This window comes from Grus americana, chromosome 18 (assembly GCF_028858705.1).
Source record: "Grus americana isolate bGruAme1 chromosome 18, bGruAme1.mat, whole genome shotgun sequence".
NCBI classification, from domain to species: domain Eukaryota; kingdom Metazoa; phylum Chordata; class Aves; order Gruiformes; family Gruidae; genus Grus; species Grus americana.
Genome location: NC_072869.1, coordinates 63,145 through 87,197, shown reverse-complemented (window position 1 = coordinate 87,197; position 24,053 = coordinate 63,145). Strand labels below are relative to the sequence as shown.

General features: G+C 39.6%; 1 protein-coding gene across 6 annotated transcripts; it reads right to left on the bottom strand.

Annotated features, from left to right (window-relative positions):
• Positions 1-2,211: 2,211 nt before the first annotated feature.
• CSNK1D (casein kinase 1 delta) lies at positions 2,212-23,442 on the bottom strand. Of its 6 annotated transcripts, none has more exons than XM_054846618.1 (10): positions 23,126-23,437; positions 18,289-18,399; positions 15,734-15,882; positions 15,008-15,236; positions 14,469-14,639; positions 12,744-12,892; positions 12,002-12,173; positions 11,523-11,662; positions 6,302-6,368; positions 2,212-4,472 (listed from the first exon to the last, which is right to left on the bottom strand). In XM_054846618.1, the coding sequence occupies exons 1-9, from the start codon at positions 23,199-23,201 to the stop codon at positions 6,336-6,338; spliced, it is 1,230 nt and encodes a 409-aa protein (XP_054702593.1). In that variant the 5' UTR covers positions 23,202-23,437; the 3' UTR covers positions 2,212-4,472; positions 6,302-6,335. The 6 variants fall into 6 exon arrangements, with proteins under 6 accessions (XP_054702593.1, XP_054702591.1, XP_054702595.1 ...); XM_054846619.1 differs by lacking the exon at positions 2,212-4,472 and adding an exon at positions 4,623-4,685; XM_054846617.1 differs by lacking the exon at positions 2,212-4,472 and adding an exon at positions 5,432-5,971.
• Between the last annotated feature and the right edge of the window lie 611 nt (positions 23,443-24,053).

Sequence of the window (24,053 nt, the reverse complement as noted above, 5' to 3'; positions counted from 1 at the left end):
TTCAGTCTTGCTGACAAATGTGGCCTAAGATCCAGTGGTTGACAATGTCAGACAAACTTAAAATACAATTTCTTAGCAGTGAGAGCAGAGAAACATTTGCTGCTTGGGGTCTTTAAGAAAAAAATCTGCGCGTGACCTCAAAATACTGTGAATCACTAGTTTATCCTTTCCGTACCAGAAGCATTGCATTGCCTTTGCGCCTGTAACACCTGCAGCTCTGAACCAAGCTGAGGACTGTAATTAAACTGTTTTGTCTGGTTATGAGATCAGGACTAGACATCTTCTTCCTAGTGCATAACATGCCAAATGAATTGGTCACAGCAAAGGCTTAATAGACTAGGGCTTAACGTTGTAGGATGATATACGCAATTTCCCCTTTTCCCACATTCCTATTTGTCCATTACGCTTACATTTCTCAGACCTAGATCTTATCTATGCGTTTTGAGTCAAGAATTTTCCCAAAATGATATTAACAAAGAACGCTATCTTAAAAAAAGATAATTTTTTTTGTAGACTGTGTGTTTTTGTAGATCGTGTATATTGAGCTCTCATCTAATTTTCTGTTGTCCCTCTGCCTGCAGCACGCAATGGTTTCGTCAAGAGAACCGAAGCATACTAGTCTTAATAAGATTAAGCAGGAAAAAAATGCCAATATGTGAGAAAAATTCATAAAGTGTCACTCCTCTGCAAATATTTGCTGATAAAGTTAGTAGGATTTTGCTGCAAAACAGATTCTTACTGAAGATCAGGCCTCTGAGCACTCTCCTGGTACAAAACTACTGAACAATGCAAAAGGTCCATACAATTCAGTTTCATACAATCACTTAAATCTAGACATATACAGGTAACGCCAATAATTGTCACCTGAATGAACCAGAGGGAAGTGTACTGTTTTTAATAATGAAATGCATTCTTTAACAGCAAAACGTTTTTATTATTAACCCGTCTCATCCAGTGAGTCTTAGAAGCTACTTTGCTGTAGGATTAAGTTCATGGTGGATTACACTTCCTCACAACTGGATTAAATCTAGATTTCTTACCAGATGGCTCAGCACTATTAAAAAACCAGCAGCACTGTTTGTTTTCACTTAGTATTTTGTACATATGAAGCGCTGCTTTTGTAAAGCAAAAGTTAAAGAACAAAATAAGTAACTTTTTATTTCATTCTTTTACAAAGAGAAAATAAATATTCTTGAAATGAACATGTACATTCTAGCCAATGATCTACTTAGAAATGTGTAAATTCATTGTAAAGATTCTTGTCGGGAAATTAAATTTCTGCAAGTGTTGCCTTTGACAGATTTTATGGAGGAGCTGCCACTCAGAGGACTGGAATGTGGGGAAACGACAACAAATAGTTGTGCTTATGGTATTTTTTCCCCACTGGAGAATGAAGGATGAGATGCCTCCGAGTTCTACCTGCCTTCCTCCAAGGGAGATTTTGAGTACTTTCATGAAGTTAACATGGAATATATGAACTCCTTAAATGCTTTTACTCAATATCCCTCTTGAAGCGTAGGATTTATTTTCAATTGTTTTCAAGGTACTTGTACCACAAAGAATTCAGGGACTCTGTAACCATCAAGATTATGTAAAACAGCAGCACAGGTGGTATTTTCCACATAAAAACACACAGCCAGTTCTAAATGAAAACTGTGAGGATAAATTAAATATCCTTCCAACTTTTAAAAGCCTGCTAGTCAGACACACAGAGGATTCTTGAAGGTGCATTTGCCCTCGGATTATGAATAGACTTTTGAGAATTAAGATAGTAAAATCCAGGACTTTTTTTAATACAGAGCATTGTGGGTAGAGGTCAATATTTTTCTTGCTTTCAACCTAGCTGCCATAACTGATCAAGTCTCAATAGCAATTCTCTTCCCATACTTCCTATCAATCCAATGTATTACTTGATAAGAGAAAGTGCTTGTAAAAAAGACTTCTGGAAAAGAAGCAACATCCAAACAAAAACATTCACCTTTAAAGAGACAAAAGACACGCTTTCTTTCTGTAAGCAAAGCAATGAATGTGTTCTCTTTCTTCCTGTATACCCTAGCTGCTGCGTTCCGATCATGAGTACCAAAATCGTTCAGTGAAAGTTTTAGTACCACAACAATGTCTTCAAATGTTTGCAACTGACAATGCTCTTTGTAGGTACAGAAACCCCTTAAAGGAAAAAAAAACCACAACAAAAACCAACAGAAGTAGTTATACCAAGTGAAGAGTAAGGATTCATTGTAAGTAAGTTACACCAAAGAAGAATAGAAGTTATTATGAATGTATTTACACAATTGTTAAAGTACACAAATACAGTGGTAGTACAAATGAAGTGCTCTGAGATACTGGTTTCCGATACATAGATTTATATAGACAGTCTAACTATTTTCCGCATGATGGTATTTAACTATTATGACGGACAAAAATTGCCCACAAGTGAGTACAATTCTAGAAGTCTGCAGTCAACTTTTAAGTATAGTACAGCAATCTAATGTTCCAGATGCAGAGAGAATAAAGAGGCTGCCTTTGTAAGTCCTTCTAACAGTACATTATTAACCACAGATATTTACAAGGAAAGCACAGTGAAGTGTAAAACTGTTCAAATGGTAGTGCACATGCCTAAAATACTGAAGTTTACAGTAACTGAGGAAATAATTCTCTTATGCAAACTTATCCATGGATCAAACTCTTTAGCTTTTCCACTATACTCTTCCCCAAACACAGGTTTCCCCAGTCAGACCCAGAGTACACACAAGCAAGTAGCTAATGTTCTGAAAACATCCAAAGAAGAGTGACTAATATTTAATACGTGGACTTTTGAGAGGGGCAAAAAAGAATTTGTAAACACCAAAACAATAAAAATTACTCTTCATAAAACTCTTGAAGACCAATAGGCCTTTAAAAAATTTTGTTTTCAAGCAGGGAAGAATTTCTCAAAATACCTAATGTTCAAACAAAATCTCTGTATATACTTTCATTTCCAACATGAAACTTCCCATTACTTCAGTCATACTAGTATAAACAGTACTTCTGATACTGTTCCAAGTACTGTGAGGACAGAATACCTTTTTTTATTTTATGAGACTGTTTACAGTAACAAACAACATGAACAATCTTCCATATTCCATAACCAACAGGTGACAACACCTGCAACAGTTTTTTGGACAACCTAAGCATGTTGAATCATTCATTTCTAGCTAACAATTCTGGGCATACTCAGGTCGAATGCAGTTAAGAATTAAATATGGTATGCACCTGAATTGTAACAATTCTCAGGATTTCACAGCAAGAATAGGTTGTCGGTTGTTAGTTGGTTTGGTTTGTTTTTAAATAATTCCTTTTTTGAGTCTTGGCACGAAACAGAAGGCCTGAATCAATTTATTTATTTATTTAGAAAAACGTAGATGCTGAACGAAACATGCAAATTCACTGAAAACTCAGTAGCAACATGTATTTTCTACTTGCAATACCCTCCAAGCTAACCAGCCTCAGAGTGCAGGAAACAAGATTTTACCAATAAAAACTATGTTTGAAAATATCCATTTACCCAAACTAAGCAGGGAGACAGGACAAGTTTTCAAATTCTAAATCCCTCAAATGCCAGAGTCTTTCACTTTGTCCTTCATATTCTTTACAAAAAAAGAAATTCATTATCATCATCTCTACTATACTTAGACTCTCCTGCAGGATATTTAGTTCTCCTCTTTTACGAAAAAGAACACGAGTCTTAAAAATTCCTTTGTGGAATTGTGCGGAAAGTCAAATGTTAAGTGTGAATGAAGACAGCAAACAGCAAAGTAAAATTCTAACAGTTTTAAAAGTTTCATGAGAAAACCTTCTCAGTCAGAATAGGACCATACAAATCAGTAAACAGTTTAAATAAAGTCAGATGGTTTTGATTCATTTACATGTTCCCTGCCAGACTAATTTTTTTAAACAAGAAATTTCAAGTCATTGTCTTTAGTTTAGGTTTGTTTATATTCTACATTTTTAAATCAGACAAAAGCAAGAGTTCTTTACAGAGAATTAAGCCAATAATTTTAGCAAAATGATACAAAAAACTTTCTTAAACCAAGTAAAAGATTTATAGTTACAGTAGAATAATAAAAAGGGGGTAAAGTCTGCCGCCTGTGGAAGGAAAACTGAAATGGCCATCCGATAACAGGCGGTCAACTCTGTAAACCATCTTTCTTTTCCAGCCCCGTTACCACAGGGTTCTCTTAAGGTCATTGGGTTTCTGGCAAAAGCGTCCTGTAATGGCAGCTGCTGGAGTCTGTCCATGTTGCTCCAAGTGCTTTTTTAAGTCACATGGAGAACTCCGATTGTAATGTTTCCGCTCTAGTTTAGGGTATTTTTGCTAGTAAAGCCATTGGTAACATAGGAGATCAGCCATGCATTATCTGCCCTCCATGGCAAAATAATTTTCATCGGTGCACAGCAGACTGGAGAACACTGGTAGTTACCCGAGCAGGAATCTACCAAAGTCAAAAAACAAGACAACATCAGCACATATTCTTCCAGTTAACATACAAGTGGCTCTCAATGTACTTTAAAATAATTCATTGCCAAAAGTAAGCGTGTGAATTTAAAAATCCAATGAGCTATATACAATGTTTCGCACCCACCTGTAGCTACACGAAGTTCCCTGTATTTTCCTCCTTTATTAGAAGTTAACATGGAAAATTCACCTTTCCAGCCAGAGGGGATGTTTTGAAGAAAAGTAAACAGAGCATAAACATGCACAGAAGAAAGAACAAACCAGATGAAAACACTACCAATGTGCAGAAATAGACTCAATGAATAATTATGTTTGGGGAAAAAAAATCCCAATAAGAGGATAAAAAAAATTAATTATTTTCAAGGGCTTCTCATTTTTCATGGGACATTGTGTTAAAAGACACTTCATTAATTTCCAAGGCTTGACCTATTTCAGTAACAGTATAACATCATTTCAATAACACTTTCACTGCGAAAGTGAAAAACGACCACACATCACTGCAATTTAAGAAGTGAGAAATGTTTAAGTAGCTGAATCAGTATTCAGTATTAATTTCAGTTGTAAACAGCTACAAATAGTAAGGCATATACTAAAGGCCAACCAATGCAGACACAGCCCGGAGCAGACCAGAATCTGCATGTCTCCTGCACGCAAGCTTTCCAATGCAAAGCTTTAGGTTGGCCTTTTTTAAATTTTTTTTTTTTTAAATTTTTGACTACAGTTTGATAATTGGACTTTAAAGTGTTAAGCTGCCATTTACAATTGGATCTTTTTAATGTTACAAACTGTTTACGAAGCAGCTTGTGCACAGTCAGCCAAGCACACAAAGCAGGAGGAGAAAACTGAAGAGGAATAGCGGGATTCTTCACCAACCAGTGATACAGTATGAGTGCAAGCTTAGGCTTTATAGAGAAAGTGAGGCAGCAGACGGAGTTATACAACAGAATTTATTAAGGAACAGAAAAATCTCACAGCCTTTTTTAATAAGAAGCAAAGCAAAGAAGCTCCTGAAATACTTAAGAAAGCATCCTTCAGCCATCAAGGTTCAGATTCCAACTGAAACTTGTTACTTCCCTGATGAAACCTGTTATTGCCAAAAGCAGAACAGACTAAAAAGCCAAAAGCCGCACACAGAAAGGCAGAAACTTTTACCGCACTGAACAGTGGAAAGGAGTTCTAAATACCCAAATCCAAGTCTGTCTACCTCTGAGATGCTCATGTTCCAACTATTCTCATTAATACGTGAACATTTTTAAATATAGATCTGAACATTTTTAAAATGACAGCTCATAAGGAATGGAGAAGAATATAAACCAGTGAAAAATGGATACGGCTGTAGTAGAACATTCCATTCACGACAAGACAGAGCCTCATTTGAGTAATACAGTCAATTGCATCTTCATACAAGTATTTTGGTTTTACGATTCTGAAGCAGATCTGATTTTGAACGGATGACACACCGCTGCATGAACATCCCTGGAAAGACACGTAATTCTCAAACAGCTAAAATTTAGACTTGGTTATTTTGGTTTATTGTTGACGCTTGAACGATTTTAGGGACTTTTAAAGTCACTATTTTTGTCATTTCTGCTTAAGAGTCCAAGTGGAACAGCAGCAATAATTCAACTTTTGGAAGGACATTTACTTTTAAGTTAGAGAAAAAACAATGCTTCGTCAAGCATCTGACCGGAAGACACAGGTACAACTATGAGATAACGTGAGGAGAAGAAGCAAAGTCGGATGTTTCCAAAGATTTTTTTTTCCCCACCCCATCCAAAGTTTTGGTGTCTAATGAGAAGCACTCACCCAGTGCTGCCTTCCAACGAAAGGAGACGAGCAGCTACTTGCCATGGTGTTCGAAAGGAATGCTATTCTGAGGTAGGGGAAAAGACAGCAATTTGTAACAGTTCCACTGGCCCAATATATAAAGATGTCTAACAAATATCCAACCTAAACTTGCAGTAGCAAATGTATCTTTTGAGGAGCTCTGATTTCAGACCTCTATAAGACATTTCTATCATATTAAGAGCTACGTAAAAGGAACAAATCATCATCCCGCAAAGAAAGCTGACAGGGTCAGAAGAACAACGCAGAACATGATGCCTATTAAGATGGATATATGGAGAAAGATTTGCTCGTGAGGAGATGGAAAATGCAGAGGTATTGGAAGTATGTTGCTTTTTTCCCCAGGGAAGCAGCACAACGCTTGAGTTGTTCAGTGCCAGCGTTGGCTACAGTCTTCCAAAAATTTCTCCCGTCAAAGAGACTTAATCAAATATTTCTTTGTGCAGCATTCCAATCTTTTCTTCTAACTACAGAGATAATACCTCTACTACCAGTAGGAATTATGCACAGCTTTGACCGTTGGGTGCTGAACATGCTACATTCAGGAAAAAAAAAATTAAACAACTTACTGTATACCATGAGCAGTCAGATCGAATCTTCTGTGAAAGGAAATGAAGGCTACTCACCCATAAGTAGACTCTTGTGATGATCACTGCTTTTGGGATGACCGACAGAACTGACTCAAAGTAGCATTTACTGGAATACTCATGACCTCCTTTACTACGTTTCTTAACATTTAAAGAGTGACTACGTAAAGGAGACTTTAGCAAACAATTCACGCACAGAGCTTAAGAGCAGAAGGATCTTTTAACAGCTGGTGTGATTTTCTGCCCAGCATAGATCACAAGCCTTCACTGCACAGAGACCTGTAATTTAGGCTTGCTTTAGACCTGAATACACCACCTAGAAATGAATCCAGTTTTGATGCAAAGGGGACATACGATCTACTTGTTTTAGAAGTTGTTTCGGTGGCTAAGTGCCTTCACTTAGACCTCTGTTTCGCTTTTCTTTAAATGTGAGTAATTTTAATTTTAAGCAATAGGTTCTTCACATATGTTTTCTGCATAAATGTCAGTTCCTGTTAAAACCGTTGTTTCCAAAATACTACAACAACTAACTCAAGATGAGCTCTTATCTTTCAGACAAACTGAAAGACGCTGATTTGAAACTCTTGCATTGTACAATCTGTTCTCCAAAGCTCAATTTTTATGGCTCTTCTCTGTGTTACTTACAGTTTTCCAACAATTTAAGATACTGAGAACTGAACTAAGTATAATATTCCAGCATCCGTCTCATTAATGACATGAAATAACCTCTCCATTTCTGTTCATTACTGTATTATACATAAGATTCAAGGATGAAATTATGCCCTTTCATTATGACATCACACCAACCTCTCCCAACATTACACCATTGCTTACCACAGATATAGTTCCCATACATAAGACAATGGGCTCCGCTCCTTCATCCTAATCAGGAGTACTGCAGTAATACACACTTTATTTGAATAGGCTTTACTTGACTGCTCAGCTCTTACTAATGTTTATCGCTGTCAAACACCTCACAACTTGCAGGTTTTAGGCTGTTGCATTCACTTCCATATAACTGAGAAAAGTACTGAACGTGTGCCATAGAATTTATGTCATTTCGTTAGAAACGCTTAAGTTTCACAAACTGTTTCGTAAACATGCTAGCTGTTACTCCAATAAACACTTGTTGCTTAGCGTTACGAAGCGCTAGTCTTTACAGTGAGAATGATTTAGGTACTACGTGGACAATACCTTGGAGGCGGGGAATATACATGACACCTATTTTGCTATCCTTACCAATTACCGATTTTCCATGAGTGTTAAATTTCTCTGAGATCATCTGTTTTCCGTAAGAGAGTTTTGGTTCATATTATCCACATTCCCAGCCTTAGTTTTCAGTTTCAGTCTGAACTGATCAGAACTCATTTTGGAAAAAAGAAAGATAAAAATGTCGAGTCATCTTTAAGAACTCTACTTAGAGGTAAGTAGCTTTCATTATTTCTTTGAGTAACCTCTGCACATTTCCATTGCTCAGAGTTTAACAAGCAGCAGCCCTTCCTCTAGATGATGGAGATTACAGACTCAGTGTTGCCTCACCAAACCAAGGCATCCAAATAAAATAACAAAGCTAATTTATCAAGTTATAAATAACAACTCTAACAAACGTTGTTCTTAACATAAGACATCTGTAGATCTGCATAGCAAACTTTAAAAACTGCTTTCTACCAGGAGTATGATCTAAGCACTTCCCGAACATAGTTACTTAAGACAAAGGAAACTAACACACTTGGAACGGGCATGGACAAACAGTTGTTGTTCTTTACTGTTCTCCTGATAAGAAGTGGTATGGATGATTTTCTGTATTCTTACACCTAGCCAATCAAAATTCTCCTTATTAACCTTGTCACGCGAGTTGAATACTTCAGGTTTTCCTGGCTAAGAACAAGATATAAAGATAATGGGAAACCCATGGCCTTAACTGGTAACCTGGTTAACATCTAAGGATAAATTCTGATTATGGAAGAACCACTTTAACATTATGAAGACAGTAAGAGCATAAGCTATGAAAACTTGCAACTTGAGCCATCTTGCCTGCTACGGAGTAAGCAAGAACTGGGAAAATGAGAAGTGAATTTTCTCTAACGAGCTCAAGGGGAAGTGTGACAAGGTAGTCTAAGTAAATCTCTCCTGCCTTCCAAATCCGAGAGGCCCATGGGAAGCTGTTTAAATTATACTACAGTCACACACTGTTACTCAGTCATCATGAGCGGAGACCAGCAGTGGTTTGCTGCCTTGATAAGAACTAAACGAAGACAACAGATGATGAATAATTAATTCTAATGAACTCGGAGAAGATCCCGACTAGGCAGCTACTGGGATTGTAAAGAAGTCAGCCGAGTGATTCTATTCTCGGAACAGAGTGTTAAAAAGGGCAGGTACGGAAATGTGCCATTAAGCCAGACTGTACTGTTGGCCCACACCACAAATTGTACATCTGTATATTCAAAGACTACGCAAAAAAACCCACCGTCCTACGCAATCTCAGAGTATTCCCATTTTACAAGTTAGGCAGAACCAAAACGTATCTGCAAACCCACCTGGATTACTCGTACCTTACAATGTTTAGAAAAGCGTCACGCGTCCATAATAAAGCAAAAAAATTAAAGAGATACTCTCTCCTAACATAGTCAAGTAGCATCACTGCACTTATTTCTGTTACTCCCATTAATTATTTGTCTGACTGGTAATAGCGACAACGCATCTGGGATTTGCTCAGAACGCCAGAGACAAACCCCAGGCATACACGCTTTACCAGGAAACCATCTTTACACTTTGAGTAAAAGTTCAGGGGGAACTCGGCATCACAGCCCCTCAGAACAGAGGAGGTCAGAAGGGACCCCTGGAGATCATCTAGTCCAATCCCACTACCCGAAGCACAGTCCTCTAGAGCAGGCCACTCAGGACAAAGTCCCATTGGGTTCCAAGTAATTTGAAAGAGGGAGACTCCACAAGCTCTTAGGGCAAACTGTTCCAGTCCTTGCCCACTCTCACAGTAAAAAATTTTTTCTTATGTCTAAATGGAATTTATTGTATTTCAATTTGTGCCCATTGTCCATTCACTGGGTATCACTGAGAAGAGTCTAGCTGCACCTTCTTTACATCCTTCTATCAGGTATTTAGGCATATTTACAAGATCCATACCTAAGCACAGTTCTGCCCTCTTTGTTTTCATACTGTTAACAAACTTCAGCATAAAATATTTCGACACGAGACTTTCTGGCAGCAACAATTGCAGTTCAGCGAACAATTTAAGCTGGCAAAAATTGCCACCAAAGCCAATACAGAAAATCTCACCTGTCTCCTACTCTCGTCATTTCTGCTCCCAAACTGTTCATCCCTTTTGCAAGCACAAACACTTGCGCAGCTACATGGTGAAATTATTCATTCATCTGAAAACTAATCCAAAAAAATCCCACTTCCCTTTTGTTATGGCAGAACTGTTTCTCCAATCCAGTTCACCCTCGGTCTTCATTAGAGACACCCACCTGGTCTCCATCTAAAAGAGCGTTCCCCTCTAGCAGTAAGATTTTTATATATAAGAACACGTAGTATCCAAAATAATTAATTCTGCCAATTAAATGATGAAGCCAAAAGGAATTGAGTTAATTTTCATCAATATGCTCTGTCAACGAGGAATACAACGAGTACATGGCAAATATTATGCACTTAGAACTCCAGCACAGCGTTGAGGCGTGATGGAAAAACCACGCGGCGACTGCACCAGTCCTTGTTAACAGACTGATCTCCCGGTAACGTCACAGTATGCCTATAGTACAGACAATTCCGCATTCTGTAGGTAAGACTGAAGGTAAGCTGTACAAAGCCAGGCCACACACTACTGAGGACAAGTCTGTGTGAATACCGTGAAAAAGGAATGTTTCAGCTATAGCATAGAGTTGAAAACATATTTAAACATTGTTAGTCAGTCTTAAAAAGAAGAATTCCTTAAAACTTCTTTGCTAAGTCGCCGTGACCAATGAGGATGATTTCAGTGCCGACCGTGGCTATGAACCACTCTTATCATTCATCCTCCTGCCATCCTCTTCAAATGAGCCTTCTGTGACCTACAAATCATCCACGTATGTGGCTTATCATCTGCTCTAAATTGCAGTACAACATTTCTTCACTTTTGCACTCTTCTGTTCTTCGCCAACTATTTCTTGTCTATTCTGCACCAATATTCTCTGCTCTGTTGATTTGGAAACATGACTCAAAACTGCCTCTAACTTCTATCTGTTATCAGTGAGGAAGCAGAGTAAGAAATTAAATGAGCAAAGGAGCTGAACACCATAATTGTAGGTAAAAACGCTGTATCTCTAGGATTTTGCATCATCTCATACACCAATGACTCTGTATTACTTTCAGTACTTTATGCTTATTACTGCCAAGGTAAAAAAAAAAAAAAAAGTTTTTTTCTTTACAGTAGTCTACAGCCACATCACAAACATTCAGTTAAAGTGTCAAGTATTTATACGAGTCAACATCATCTGCAAAATCAGTACGAAATCACATCAATTAGCTGGTATGTTCTTTTGGCAAATTAACTTTATCAAATAGCCGTCATTTTTCCATTACATAGAAATCTATTTTACCTGCGAGGTTGACATGCGAGAGGTATCTTGTCGGCCTGTTAAGTCAGACGACGAGATATTGACTGGGGCACCACGATGCAATCTCATACTCACTTTCCTTTCTCGTTCCATACCAGATACGGGCCGAGGAGAGGTGTTGGCTGTGAGAAAAAACACATTAGATTCTCATAACGAGAAGTGGGATTACAACATGTTCACTGGAAAAATTACATTCTCGCTGTTTGCACACAAAACTTCCACAGAGTCAAACAAGAGACGTCCAGGCCTTTGTTTTACATTCACAGAAATAAAAGTAGCATGCAATTACCTTCAACCTACTGAAAAGGGGGAAAGAAACCAATCAAAAAACCCCAAACCCTGACCAGTGACAAATACCACTCAGGTATCCTAATTCTTATTTCAAATTTCCAATGACCAGGAACAAACTGCAAATTCGAGCAGTCTACAAGGTGCATCTATCCAGGTACTTGCTTACTTACCAGCATGTGAAGTTGGGGTAAGAGGAGTAGGAGGAGCTACATCTTGCGTTCCTCTCAGCCTGCCAGAAGCAGTGGAGGGTAATCCACGCACAGCCGGATTTCGTGTATGTCTCAATCTTTCCTCTCGTTCTCGCCTTTCACGTTCAGCATCTTCAGCTGCTCTGCTTGCGCCCTACGGGTCAAGACTAGTGAACAACTCGGGGGATTATTGAGCTTACAACTATATATTTGGATAAAAATACTGAAAATAAAGAAAGGGACAACCCATGAATTGAAGTTTGCTAAGGCATTAATTATTTTGGTAAAATTTCTTGAGAACTGCCATAAATTCTGTTCATACAACTGGTGGGATGGTCTCCAAAATGCTAATGTACACACATACTGTAACTTCAACCTAGTTGTCATTCAACTCCCATCTCATGGCTCCTGTATCTCCTGCTTTTCTTCATTTCCTGATCTTTTTTTCTAGACGACAGAGCTTCCAAGAGGAAAAAGGCAAGACGATCTCACAGTATCAGTTAAGATACTCAAAACTAACAATGTAGTAAAAAAAAAAAAAAAAAAAAAAAAAAAAAACAAAAAAAAAAAAAAAAAAAAAAAAAAGTAAAAAAAAGAAAAAAAAAGAAAAAAAGAAAAAAAAGAAAAAAGAAAAAAGAAAAAAAGAAAAAAAAGAAAGAAAAAAAAAAGAAAAAAAAAAGAAAAAAAAAAGAAAAAGTTTTAGAAAGCTATGCCAGCTACTCACAAATTTCAGCATGTTCCAGTCAAACACATAGTCATAGGAGAACCCTTGTCGGTGGAAGAGGTTTCTGAACAATTGCCTTAGATAGGAATAGTCCGGTTTGTCATCAAAACGCAAAGAACGGCAGAAATTCAAGTATGTGGCAAATTCAGCTGTAATAAAAGAAAGCCTGTTTTTGTCCTTCAGCTTCACATTTGCTTTTTATAGTTCCGAATAAAAAACCCCAACCCCAACCACCCCAAACCCAACAAACAGGGAATCTCCTAAACATAAGAAAAAAGAACAATGACCTAATACTAGAAATCTACTGAAGGCAACACCATAGCCCATCTATCAAGTCAACCTGAAAATGAAATTATTTGTCTATCACAGAGGAGGCAAAGATCTCATTTGTCAACAGCAGAGAGGACCCAATACTAGAGTTCTTTAACCAACAGTTCGGGGGGAGGACAGGTTTAAAACCACAGTTGAGCAAAGAAAGGAGATTTTTTGGCCTTTCTTTGTTTTGATGGCATTTAAATGCAATTTCTTGCGGGACACCGAATAACATATCTTTGTTGTTAAGTCACATAAAGATTCATCTCTGCTACCTCGCAAAACATGCAAAAACTAGGGGACTCATACAAATTTCCCACATAAGTAAAGCTACTCTCTTAGTTTTGCAATAATCCAAACACCTTTTTTTAATATGGCACACAAAATATTAGTTACACAGCAAAAAAATGAATATAGTTGTGAATTTAATATGCCAGCGATACTAGCAGTATCAAAATACCAGCTTCTGAGTTCAAGTCTTTCTCGCTGAACTATTAATAATTTACATTAAGAAAGAAATACTAACAAACAGCACAAGAAACATTGATTAGTCTTCCCTGCCTGTTAAGCCCAGAGAAAAAACATAGTTAATGAATGTAAAGGAGCATGTATCAAGCGACATTTAAAACAGATCAAAGACAGTAAGTTTTCATACAACCCTAACAAAAACTATAGTTCTCGTTATTGTATCTAGCTGCCGAAGCCAAGAGCACGGAAAGAACAGACAGAACTCTTCATGAAAGATCAACAATATTCTCTGATGGCAGCTAATGTTAACAAGTTTTCAAACAGATTTAAGTACTATTTTGCAAGGCTCAAAAATGCTTAGTTATTACTGTGGTGTAAATACCAAACTGATAAACGGAACAGCTTTGAGGCATGATGCTAGGATATAGGAGGGTTTCTTATGCCTCTCACAGATGCTGACCATCAACAGGCCAAACTAGATGAACCTGGAATGAGAATTCCCAAGTGAAACAACTGCAATAAGTAAGAGGTGCATCTGACTATACAACCCAATTCATCCAAGAAACAGTACCCACGCGTATGAAGAAACGGGTAGTTTCTCAAAAAGCTATTTGTCTGTTAGAGTTATGCAGCCAGCACAGACACATGCATGTTCAATACCCTGCTAATCAGACGTACCAAGCCACCCTTCGACTCGAGGGCACCACAATGATTGTTTACTAATAGTTAAGCGAAGGGATAACTGGATAACTAGAAATGGTCTACGAACACAAAGATCCCAGTCTTGAAAACACAGTATCTTTATCACAGACGTGTCCAAGGGGTGGGGGTGGAGGGCGGGGAGTGCGAGAAGTAAAAAAAGACTGGTAGAATTCAGCGTAAAGAAAAAAGAAATACCACTAAAATGTGAACATGTAAGCCTAGTGCCACAAAAGAGTAACTTACAAGGATATCCTTTACACAAAACCTCAATGGGTGTAGACATTTTCTTTTCACTGATACGTTCGTATTTCTGCCTCTTTGTTGCTGCTTTCAGTCCCTGCCAGGGGAGGGAGCCCAGGTTAAAATACATCAGTACATAGCCCAAGGACTCCAAGTCATCTCTGCGAGATTGCTCTACAACAGCATAAAAAAGTGGACTCATTAGGTTTCATTTTCTACTGAAAAAACAAAAGACTGTGCAACAAGACTGTCATAAAAACCCTTAGAAAAACAAGAGATAGCTCAGAGTTACTATGCCCATGATAAACTCATCCAGTACAAGAAAAAGCCTATCACTCTTGCAGTTACTAAAAAACCGTGCCATTCCTGAGAATTACAAACCAAATCCCACCCAATCAAGAGATACGAGGCCAAGCATGCTGCACTGTTAGTGCTAGAAACAGGGACTGTCTTCTACGCCTCCATAAAGCAACATCTACTTGCACTAAAACTACGTGCATCGACACTTTTAAAATTTTTATTTATTGCTTTCCCCAGCTCACCAATTCCAAGATGCGTGTTGATGGATGCATAACGGGCAGTTCCTGTTAAGTTTTTATTTTCACGATACGGAATATGTTGGTGAGTTCGAGCATCTCGATACTTCTTTGCTAATCCAAAGTCTATTATGTAGACAAGATTGCCTTTCTTCCCCAGGCCCATTAAGAAGTTATCTGGCTTCACGTCTCGGTGGATGAAGTTCTTAGAGTGAATATATTCAATTCGACTAATCTAAATACAGGGAAAAAAAAAATCATCGTCAAGAGACTATTTATTATAGACTTTTTATTATAAAAACACTAGCAACACTGTCTTAATGATAAAAGAGGTAAAGAAACTTTTTATTGTAAAAGGTAAGAGCATTAAAGAGAACATAATTTAGAAGGTAACAGGGAAAGAGCTGGAGAGGTTTATCTGTGTCTATTTTACATTCGTTTCCAAAACTTTCTTGGGGGAATTTCTTTGTCTTTGAGCAGTGCAACACCTGGCTTGCAAACAGCACAGGTCCAGCTTTTTAAAAATCAAATTAAGACTTTGCAATTACTTTTGATGGGACACATTATATTTACAGAAACAAAACTAATTCTGAGTCTTTTCTCTAATGATACAGCCTATTCACCTCTAAATCACAGAAATAAAACATAGTTGGTTATTATCTCTCAATTTAATTGGGAAATTTCAATATCCCAACATACTGTACCGTCAAGATCAACAAAGCAGTTTCCTACCATTTGGTCAGCGAGTAATAGGACTGTCTTGAGACTAAATTTCCTGGAACAAAAATTGAAGAGATCTTCCAGACTGGGTCCCAACAGCTCCATCACCATTACGTTGTAGTCCCCTTCAGCTCCGCACCACTTAATTGTGGGAATACCCACTAGAAAAAAGGAGACAGTTTATTCAGTATAACGATTTGATTTATACAGTTCATACACACAAATCTTCAAGGCTCTTTAGATGAATTCTAAGAAGGTCACTACTGTGAATGATTGTATTTACAGTGAAGCTTAATACTTTATGCTACCTTCAGCCATTCTGAAATGAAAAGTTTGGTAATTTCGCAGAAGAACCAATATAAAATTATAGCAACAGAGGTCTAAAAATAGCCTTTTTGCTCTTCCCCAGAAACCTCCCCGCCTTTGTGCTTAGCTTGTAACTTGAAAGCATTCAGCATTTCTGCTGGATTTGAACCTTAAGCATTTTACAAGTATTAATACTTGTGTAATCTCCAAGATGGCAATAAGGAGCAAACGGGAAGTCTGAAAATAAAGACACTGACAAGCCACTAAATATTATTACTGAAGCAGGCCTTAGAAATTAACTTCTTAGATTCAAAGCCTGCAAGATCACTGTACAATAGCTCTCTTGCATTTCAATTTGCAATGAATTTTCACCCTTGCTTCATACTCTTGTCTTTCCTCCAGTTCCACTGTATTTGCCATTTGGTGAATCTCTACCAAAGTAGCACTGTTTATGAGACGCGTTATACATTCAGCTTGAAAGAGCTAAAATTAGCCCCGCTTTGTGGACAAACTCAGGAAAGTTATTTCACACAAAACTGTAAAATCGGTCAAATATTTTTAATTAAACCTGTATGTAGGGAGCCTTATTCAGACTTTCAAATGCATTTACTTTGAGTTAATTTTATGAATTTTGGAAGTTGCCCTGGTTGCGGCTGGGATTAATTTTCTTCCTAGTAGCTGGTATAGTGCTGCGTTTTGGATTTAGGATGAGAATAAGCTTGGTAACACACTGATGTTTTGATTGTTGCTAGGCAACGTTTACACCAAGTTAAGGACTTCTCGGCTTCTCATACTGCCCCACCAGCGAGGAGGCTGGGGATGCACAAGAAGCCAGGAGGGGACACAGCCAGGACAGCTGACCCCAACTGGCCAAAGGGATATTCCATAGCATATGACGTCATGCACAGTATATAACTTGGGGAAAGCTGGCCGAGGCAGGGACCGCAGCTCTGGAACTAGCTGCGCATTGGCAGTCTGTGAGTGGCGAGCAATTATGCTGTGCATCACTTGTTTCAGATATTCTTTTATCATCGTTATTATTATTGTTATTGTTCTCTTTCTTTTCTGTCATGTTAAACTGTCTCAACTCACAAGTTTTGCTTCTCCCCCCCTCAATTCTCTCCCCCATCCCACTGAGGCCGGGGGGGGGGGGGGAGCGAGTGAACAGCTGCGTGGTTGTTTGAGCCGCCTGCTGGGTTAAAGCACAACGGAAGTGAAATAGTGTAATTCACCCATTTTAAGCTCTTACCTTTACTTGATATGTATTATTTTTTCCTGAATTCCCTTCACAGCGAAACCCTTATTCACATGGAAACTTAACCTTCTGCCACCTGCCTCCGCAGCATCCGTCCTCAGAAAGAAACCACCATCATGGCCTTAGTAGGCCCATAAAGGAAGCACTTTAAGAAGGCTATTCAGGTTACACACAGGCGTCAACTGAATGAGGCAGGAATTAAAAAGTAACTCGATGCAAATACACTAAATGCAAATTATCATCCATTTCTAGATGTACAATTACTGTATTTTGCATTTGAGATACAGCGTGGAATGTAGTCTTTATGCAAAGTATAGCCTCATTTACGAAGAATTCAAGGGACTATGAAACAAAAGCAAAACTTAACTACACTGAGTTTACGTCCCAGAACTGCATGGGAATCTTACGTTTGCAGAATTCCAAAATATATAGCTGAGTTATCCTAGCAGAGTACCACACAGTAGCTACAAAGTTGCTTCACTCCTGTTCTCTACCACTAATGCTATTTTGCCTTAGAATTCCCACAGCAAGGAAATATTTTTAACTCAGAAGAAAGAATACTAGCATATATAACAAAAATTAACTTGAATTTACTAAGTTTAGAATTGTGCTACTATAATAAGCAAGTCCGGTTAAATGCTCCAGAGCAGTGGTTACCGTCTTTCATTGACCGGTGAGAAACAAAAGTCAATCAGTATACTGCCAGACGGGACCAAACTTTGTTCCACATTCCTCGAGGTTTTCACATTCTAATATTCTGGGACCGTGAGCAGCATTGGAGGATCTCAGCGGTTATCATGAAGTTTGGTAGCCATGGATTTGGAACTGCTACTCTACACTGCTCGCAGAAGAGCTGAGGTAGCTCTTCACCTACCCTACCCACCTTTTCCCACCTTCTCCTTATATGTCAAAAGAGATCTTAACCATTAAATACTTCCAGGTGGCAGATACATCAAAGACATAAAAAACCAGTTACATCTCTGAAGAAGAAAAATAATTTGCTTGCCTCCACCCTGCATCATTTTGTAGATTTTACTCTCGATGTGGAGCTGAGGATGTTTGGTTTTCACACATTCCAACTTAATTGCAACCTCCTCTCCGGCAGCAATATCAGTTCCTAAAACCGGAAGAATTTAAAACATTGGTCAAAATATTTTTAAGATGCATTTCCTTTGTCAAGACTGAAACAAAACAAATATTGACAAACTACTACTCAATGGCAAACATCCAGAGATTATTAAGTACTTTCAGCCACGACTATCTAAAAATTCTTCTGAAGTCTTACAGATTGTCTCCAACAGACTAGCAGTTTAAGAGAAAGCTATTAGACACTGCAGCACAGGAAGCCAAAACTGGTGCTATCCCACTAAAAAACCAACGATCGAGTGTATCTTCTGAAGGGTGTCTTTCCACTTCCAGTTTGTGGTGGAAGTGCTCAGAATGAATGTTTACAGCTGTGGCATGTATCCCTGCCAAGCTAAGAAATGCTAGGAATTCAGATCACCTCCTCTGATGCCTTGGAAACAGAGATTACAACTTCCCTAAGTCTCAACATATTCCAGATGTATTTTGACACCACATGATTTTATCCGGTAGGGGGGCAGATTATTAGGAATTAAGAACTTGACCTCTCAAAAAAACTTTTTAAAAATGTCATTAAATTCTTGTTTCAGGAATCAAGCAACTGAAAAACTGGCTTACCTGTTCACTTTCAAACTTGAAACGTATCGGGAAAAACTGACATTCTTAAAAAGAAACACTGAGTCAAGAAGATACACACTCTGACAGCCAAACAACTTAGGAACTACAGTGAAACAGGAATTGGCAAAAGGAGACGCGTAACACTTTTTAGACATATCGCCGAGTCTCTCTACTTTCAGAATTTTGCTTTCTCTTTTCTGCATTACCTCATGGTTTAGGATCGCATGAAGTACATCACCTGCTGTTTGTCCTGATCCCCACTCTTAAAAGCCTAAATTTTTAACTTGTGGTCTGCTAGTTTTTGTTTGGAAAGAAACAGTAAACAATAATTTTGTACTCACTTTCTCCACGATGTTCAGGATTTCATAGACTTGTACCCTACCCCGCTTTCCCTTAACTCTTTTCAGAGTTCAAAAACTCTTGTCATTCTTTGTATAGAAGTAATTTTTAATTACCTCTAAGTATTCCCCATTTCAGTTATCCGTACCTTTTCCAATTCCGTACTGCCCTCTTTGAGGGTCACACAAAACAATTAAGACAGAGGTGCATAATCACAATTTTCTTCTGCTTACCTATTTTTTTCCCATATGCTGTTCTTTGACCATTACAGAGTACTGAGCTAATGTGTTCACCTAACTATTATAACTGCAAAATCTTGTTCCTGAGATTAAGGAGCTACTTCAGTGCTTTATAGCCTTTTGTCTATAAAGTCAGGCTAACCAAGGCTAACACCCCACACCTCAAAATGGGTATGACTCTTCACTTTGCAAAGCACTGATGATGCATGGAATTACCTATGAGTTCACGCAAGACTATGCTTTTTTTTTTAGGCTAATACAATGTCTTGTTGTGTGCTGCACACATGAGTAGTATTATTATTATTGTGCATATTCACAGAAATGTGAAAGGACAGATCAACAATACAAGGAGGAAGGCATTATCTTCTGATCTAGTACTGCACTCCCCACCTCAAACAAATAACAATCTCGATTTTGAACCACAGAACTCCCGACCTTTCTTGCTTATTCCTACATTAACTACCTGTTCTCCCCAATCCCACAGTAGCCAAGATCAGGGAAAGTGTGGACCAAAGACGATATTATCTCACGGGTGATCAGCAACAGACGTGGTTGGTTTGGGGTTTTGGTTTAGTTGGCTGGGTTTTTTTAAACTTTTCCAATCCAAAACAGACACAAATTGCTGTCCAAGTACACTGAAAGACACATCTCTTTATAGACAGCTGCAGACTTCTGTGTTTGATTAGGGCAAAAACGGCACAGGAAGATCAAGACCTGTATTATCGGTATCAAGTTCTGCTCAACACAGTATTAAACTGATACTTCATGGACCACGGTCTCAATCTAGTAGGTCATTTCTTAGGATAGTTGCTCTTCCCAAGAAGTCTTTATCACCTAAGATAGCCAAGATCCCGAGCCTAAACTCCACTTCCGTATAAACCCTCTCCTTCAAGACAAGAGATTTCGTATTAAAATAATGAAATTAAAATATTTGGGTCCAGAAAAACTGATGAGAGGGGGACAAAAGTACAAATAATTCTTCCAAGCAATCCAGTGCTTGTCCCCAAGTAAGGACTTTTGTCCCCACTTAAACCCTGGCACAAAATTTCTAAAATAACTCTGTAATCACCAAAAGCTTAGCTTATTTTAAGGAAAACATAATAATATGCGTGGAAGAACAAGAAGCAGTATTATGAGAAGAATCAATAATTAAAAAGTAGTAACAAGAAGTATAATGAGGAGTCACCATTTGTAAGTGAAAAAAAGCCTAGAGTTGTAAAAGTATATTCTTTTAAAATGCAAAATTCCAATTTAATTGGAATAGCCAAATCCTCTATGATAAGGAAAGCCTTGCAAATTATTTTAATTAGTTTACAACCCAAAACTCATTCTTAAGAAAAATATATACATAATGCAAAAATCATGAAAACACAGCAACTGCAATGCCTTCATGACTCATCTCATTGACCTCGTGGACCGAGTGACAAAAGAAATGCTTACTCTGATCCCCCCTCACCCCTCCCTTGTCCCTAGTCCATCTTTTATACTATTTGGAATATCTGGGAATCCTTTTCTTTCGCGTTTTCCTCTGGAGGGTAACTTCAAAAGATGCAGGTATGCTATACTCCTAAAATCTAGTTTCCTTAAGTTTTCCACATGCCTTTATTTACAATTGCACCTTACATTTCAAAATCCTGTCCCGTAGACCCTGCCACTCTAAGCAAGCAAAGCTGGGGCTGTTCCAAATTCCAGAAGACATATTTTGAGGTAGGAGGGAGAATAGGGAAGAATATGAAAGAACTATGATAATAACAAGAGAGTCGTCAGCTCCATATTCCAAAGAACCGATTGAAAAAAAGGAAGAAAAAAGGTCCCTTCCCTCCACTCTGGAATGTCTTCAACACCCTTGTAGCTGCATTGAAAAAAAATACAGGGGGACTGGAAACAGGCAAAAATAATCAAATCTTCCTTTGCAAAGCATAAAACTGAGCTGGAAATCAACAATGAGGTAATCTACAAATTCACTAAGGACTATCAGAAGGCGTGCACTTAAAAAAAAAATTCATGATCTCTGAAAGAATTTTAAAAGTTATTTTGAGGCACTTACATCCTACTGTACAGTCTGAACAACCAAGTAGAAACTTGTTTTGTGGGTTTTTTTTTTTAAAAAAAAACCAACCACATCACGTTTCATTATCACAAAAAGCATAGTGTTCGAATGCCTCTGTTTTACCAGATAACGGTAGGCAAACCCAACGGGCCTCTACAAAAGGCTTCAGTTCTTGAGAGACACCATCTTTCTCACAGTAGTCTTCAATCTTTTATGCAAGCACTGCAGAGGCAAAGAATCATGTTCTTTGCCTCTAGACAACTACGTGCCTTCAGCTAGAAACGTGGATTTTTCATCAGGCGTAAGATCTATATTATAGATAACCAGTATTTCATTATCTGTAAACAAGCAGCTTTAGCTAACAAATTATTTAGGAATGCCAGCTGTGTGCTGCAACATGAAGCACTGCTGTCTAGGAAGAAAAACCACCTCTCATACTGCGCACACTGCCAGACATACCACATACGTTAGCTAGTGACGTTGTTTTTACCCTCCAGATGTATGCAGTTAACGTACCTTAGCCCCTGCAAGTTCCACCTCCCCCCTCCTTTTTAAACTTGCTTTCCTAAGTTACTGTAATTTTCAAATGCAAATTACTTGTTTCTATGTGGCAGGATATAAAATCTGTATTTGTCTGGATTTAACCCATTTCTTATGGTTTGAGAGTTTGCAGAATACATTGAGTATTTTAAAAATACCGCCTTTCAAAACTTCTTTTACCCACCACTGCTCATCATAATCCTAAGCAGTGAGCCATTATGATAGAGAGCGACATAAATGGACTGGCAAAGACAATGCCAACATTGAAAATTTTACAATTGCACAGAAGCCACGGTAGCAGAATAAGATGGACGCAATAAGGCATTAGGGCAACAGTCAAGCAACAGGATAGCCAAACTATGATGATTCTTTGAAGGACTGGGGGTTGGTTTTTTTTAAACTGCAATCTAGTCATTCGCAGTTGTGCAATTTTTTTTTTTTAGGCCTCGCAGGAGAAACAAACATCCCTGTGACAGCAATTTTTCCTAGTCCACTGCAGTGATATTTAACCCTGATGCATATGTTTCTTTCCCAAAACAGTTTTCTGAAGGTGGTGTTTTGTTGTTGGGTTTTTTTTTTCAAATGAGGGGATTTATACTCTTATCTCCGTTTTACAGATGAGAAGATAAACAGTGCCCAAGGTCACAAGACAACAATGGGAAGAGGCAGCTAAATAAGCTAGAATTCCTGATTTCCGCACTGTCCAAATTAGGACATGATGTCAACGAAATACTAAATTGCTACTGCTGTGACTCTAGCAAGGTACTTCATATCAAAGGGCACTTCTTGGACAGCAGCGCAGCCGGAGCTCCAGCCAGGGTGAAATGAGGTCCCGGGGGCTGCCCCCGGCCCAATCTCGCCGGGGGCTGGGAGCGGGCACGGCAGCGAGCAGCGCCCACCCCGGCCCGACCCCCGACATTCTCCACTGAGCCACAGACCCACCAGGTACGTCCCTAGCGAGCCACCCTCCTTACCCAGGTAGATGTCCCCGAAGGAGCCGCTCCCGATCTTCCGGCCCAGCCGGTACCGGTTCCCAACCCTCAGCTCCATGGCGGCAGCTCGGTTCGTCCGCGACCCGGTTCAGTTGCTCTGCCCGCCCTGCCGGCTCGCGCTCTGCCGCCTCACAGCCCTGCAGTTCCTGATGCCATCGCGGCTTTGGTCCCGCCGCTCGATACTAGCGAGACAGGCAGCACGGCCGCCGCAGCTCCCGAGAAGGATGGACGCGGATTCCCCCCAAGACCAGCCCCTCAGCCGTCTCGGCTCCGAGCCGCCATACTGCGTGACCTCACTTCCGTAGCAACGGGGGCGGAGCGCGCTGGCTGTGGGGACCGGCGCGTTGCCTCGCGCGTTGCCTCGCGCGGCTAGCTGCGGTGCGCGGGTGCGGTCTCGCCTCGCGTGTCCTCCGTGTCTTCCCCTGTTGTGTTCGGGCGTCGCTGCCGGCCGCGCGGCCCCCGTGGGGAGGAGCCGTTCGCGGCGGTCACTGGCTGCTGCCCCGTCGCGTCGCATCGCACCGCCCTGCCCCGCCCCGCCGGGCCCGTCCGGGCCTCCCGGCCGTCTGCGCCGCGAGGGGTCTGCCGGGCAAGGAATGCGGCCCGCAGCCTTCCGGGTGTGCGTATCGTCGTCGTCTTCCCCCCGCCGTGGGTCACTGCAGCGGCGAGGTACTCCGGCTGCGCTGGGTTCCGAGGAGTGCCCGTTTGACCGTGGGGCGTCAGGGATAAAGTCTGAGTCATTACCCCGAAACTTTCAGGGGACAAATGTGTCATTCCTGCTGGGGAGGAGTGTTGGGATCGGCTCTGCGGCCTGCTGCTGCGGGGTGGAGGAACCACCTACCTCTGCTACAGTGGAAGAGGAGTGGTGAGAAAATATGTTTCTGTTTGCGTGTTTTCTCCTTTTCTTGCAGCA

Excerpts from the sequence above, each read along its gene's own strand:
- CSNK1D (XM_054846616.1), bottom strand. The coding sequence starts at position 23,201 with ATGGAGCTGAGGGTTGGGAACCGGTACCGGCTGGGCCGGAAGATCGGG. Across the intron at positions 18,400-23,125 it reads CTTCGGGGACATCTACCTGG|GAACTGATATTGCTGCCGGA; the intron begins GTAAGGAGGGTG and ends TTCCGGTTTTAG. Across the intron at positions 11,663-12,001 it reads TACCCCAACTTCACATGCTG|CCAACACCTCTCCTCGGCCC; the intron begins GTAAGTAAGCAA and ends TTTTTCTCACAG.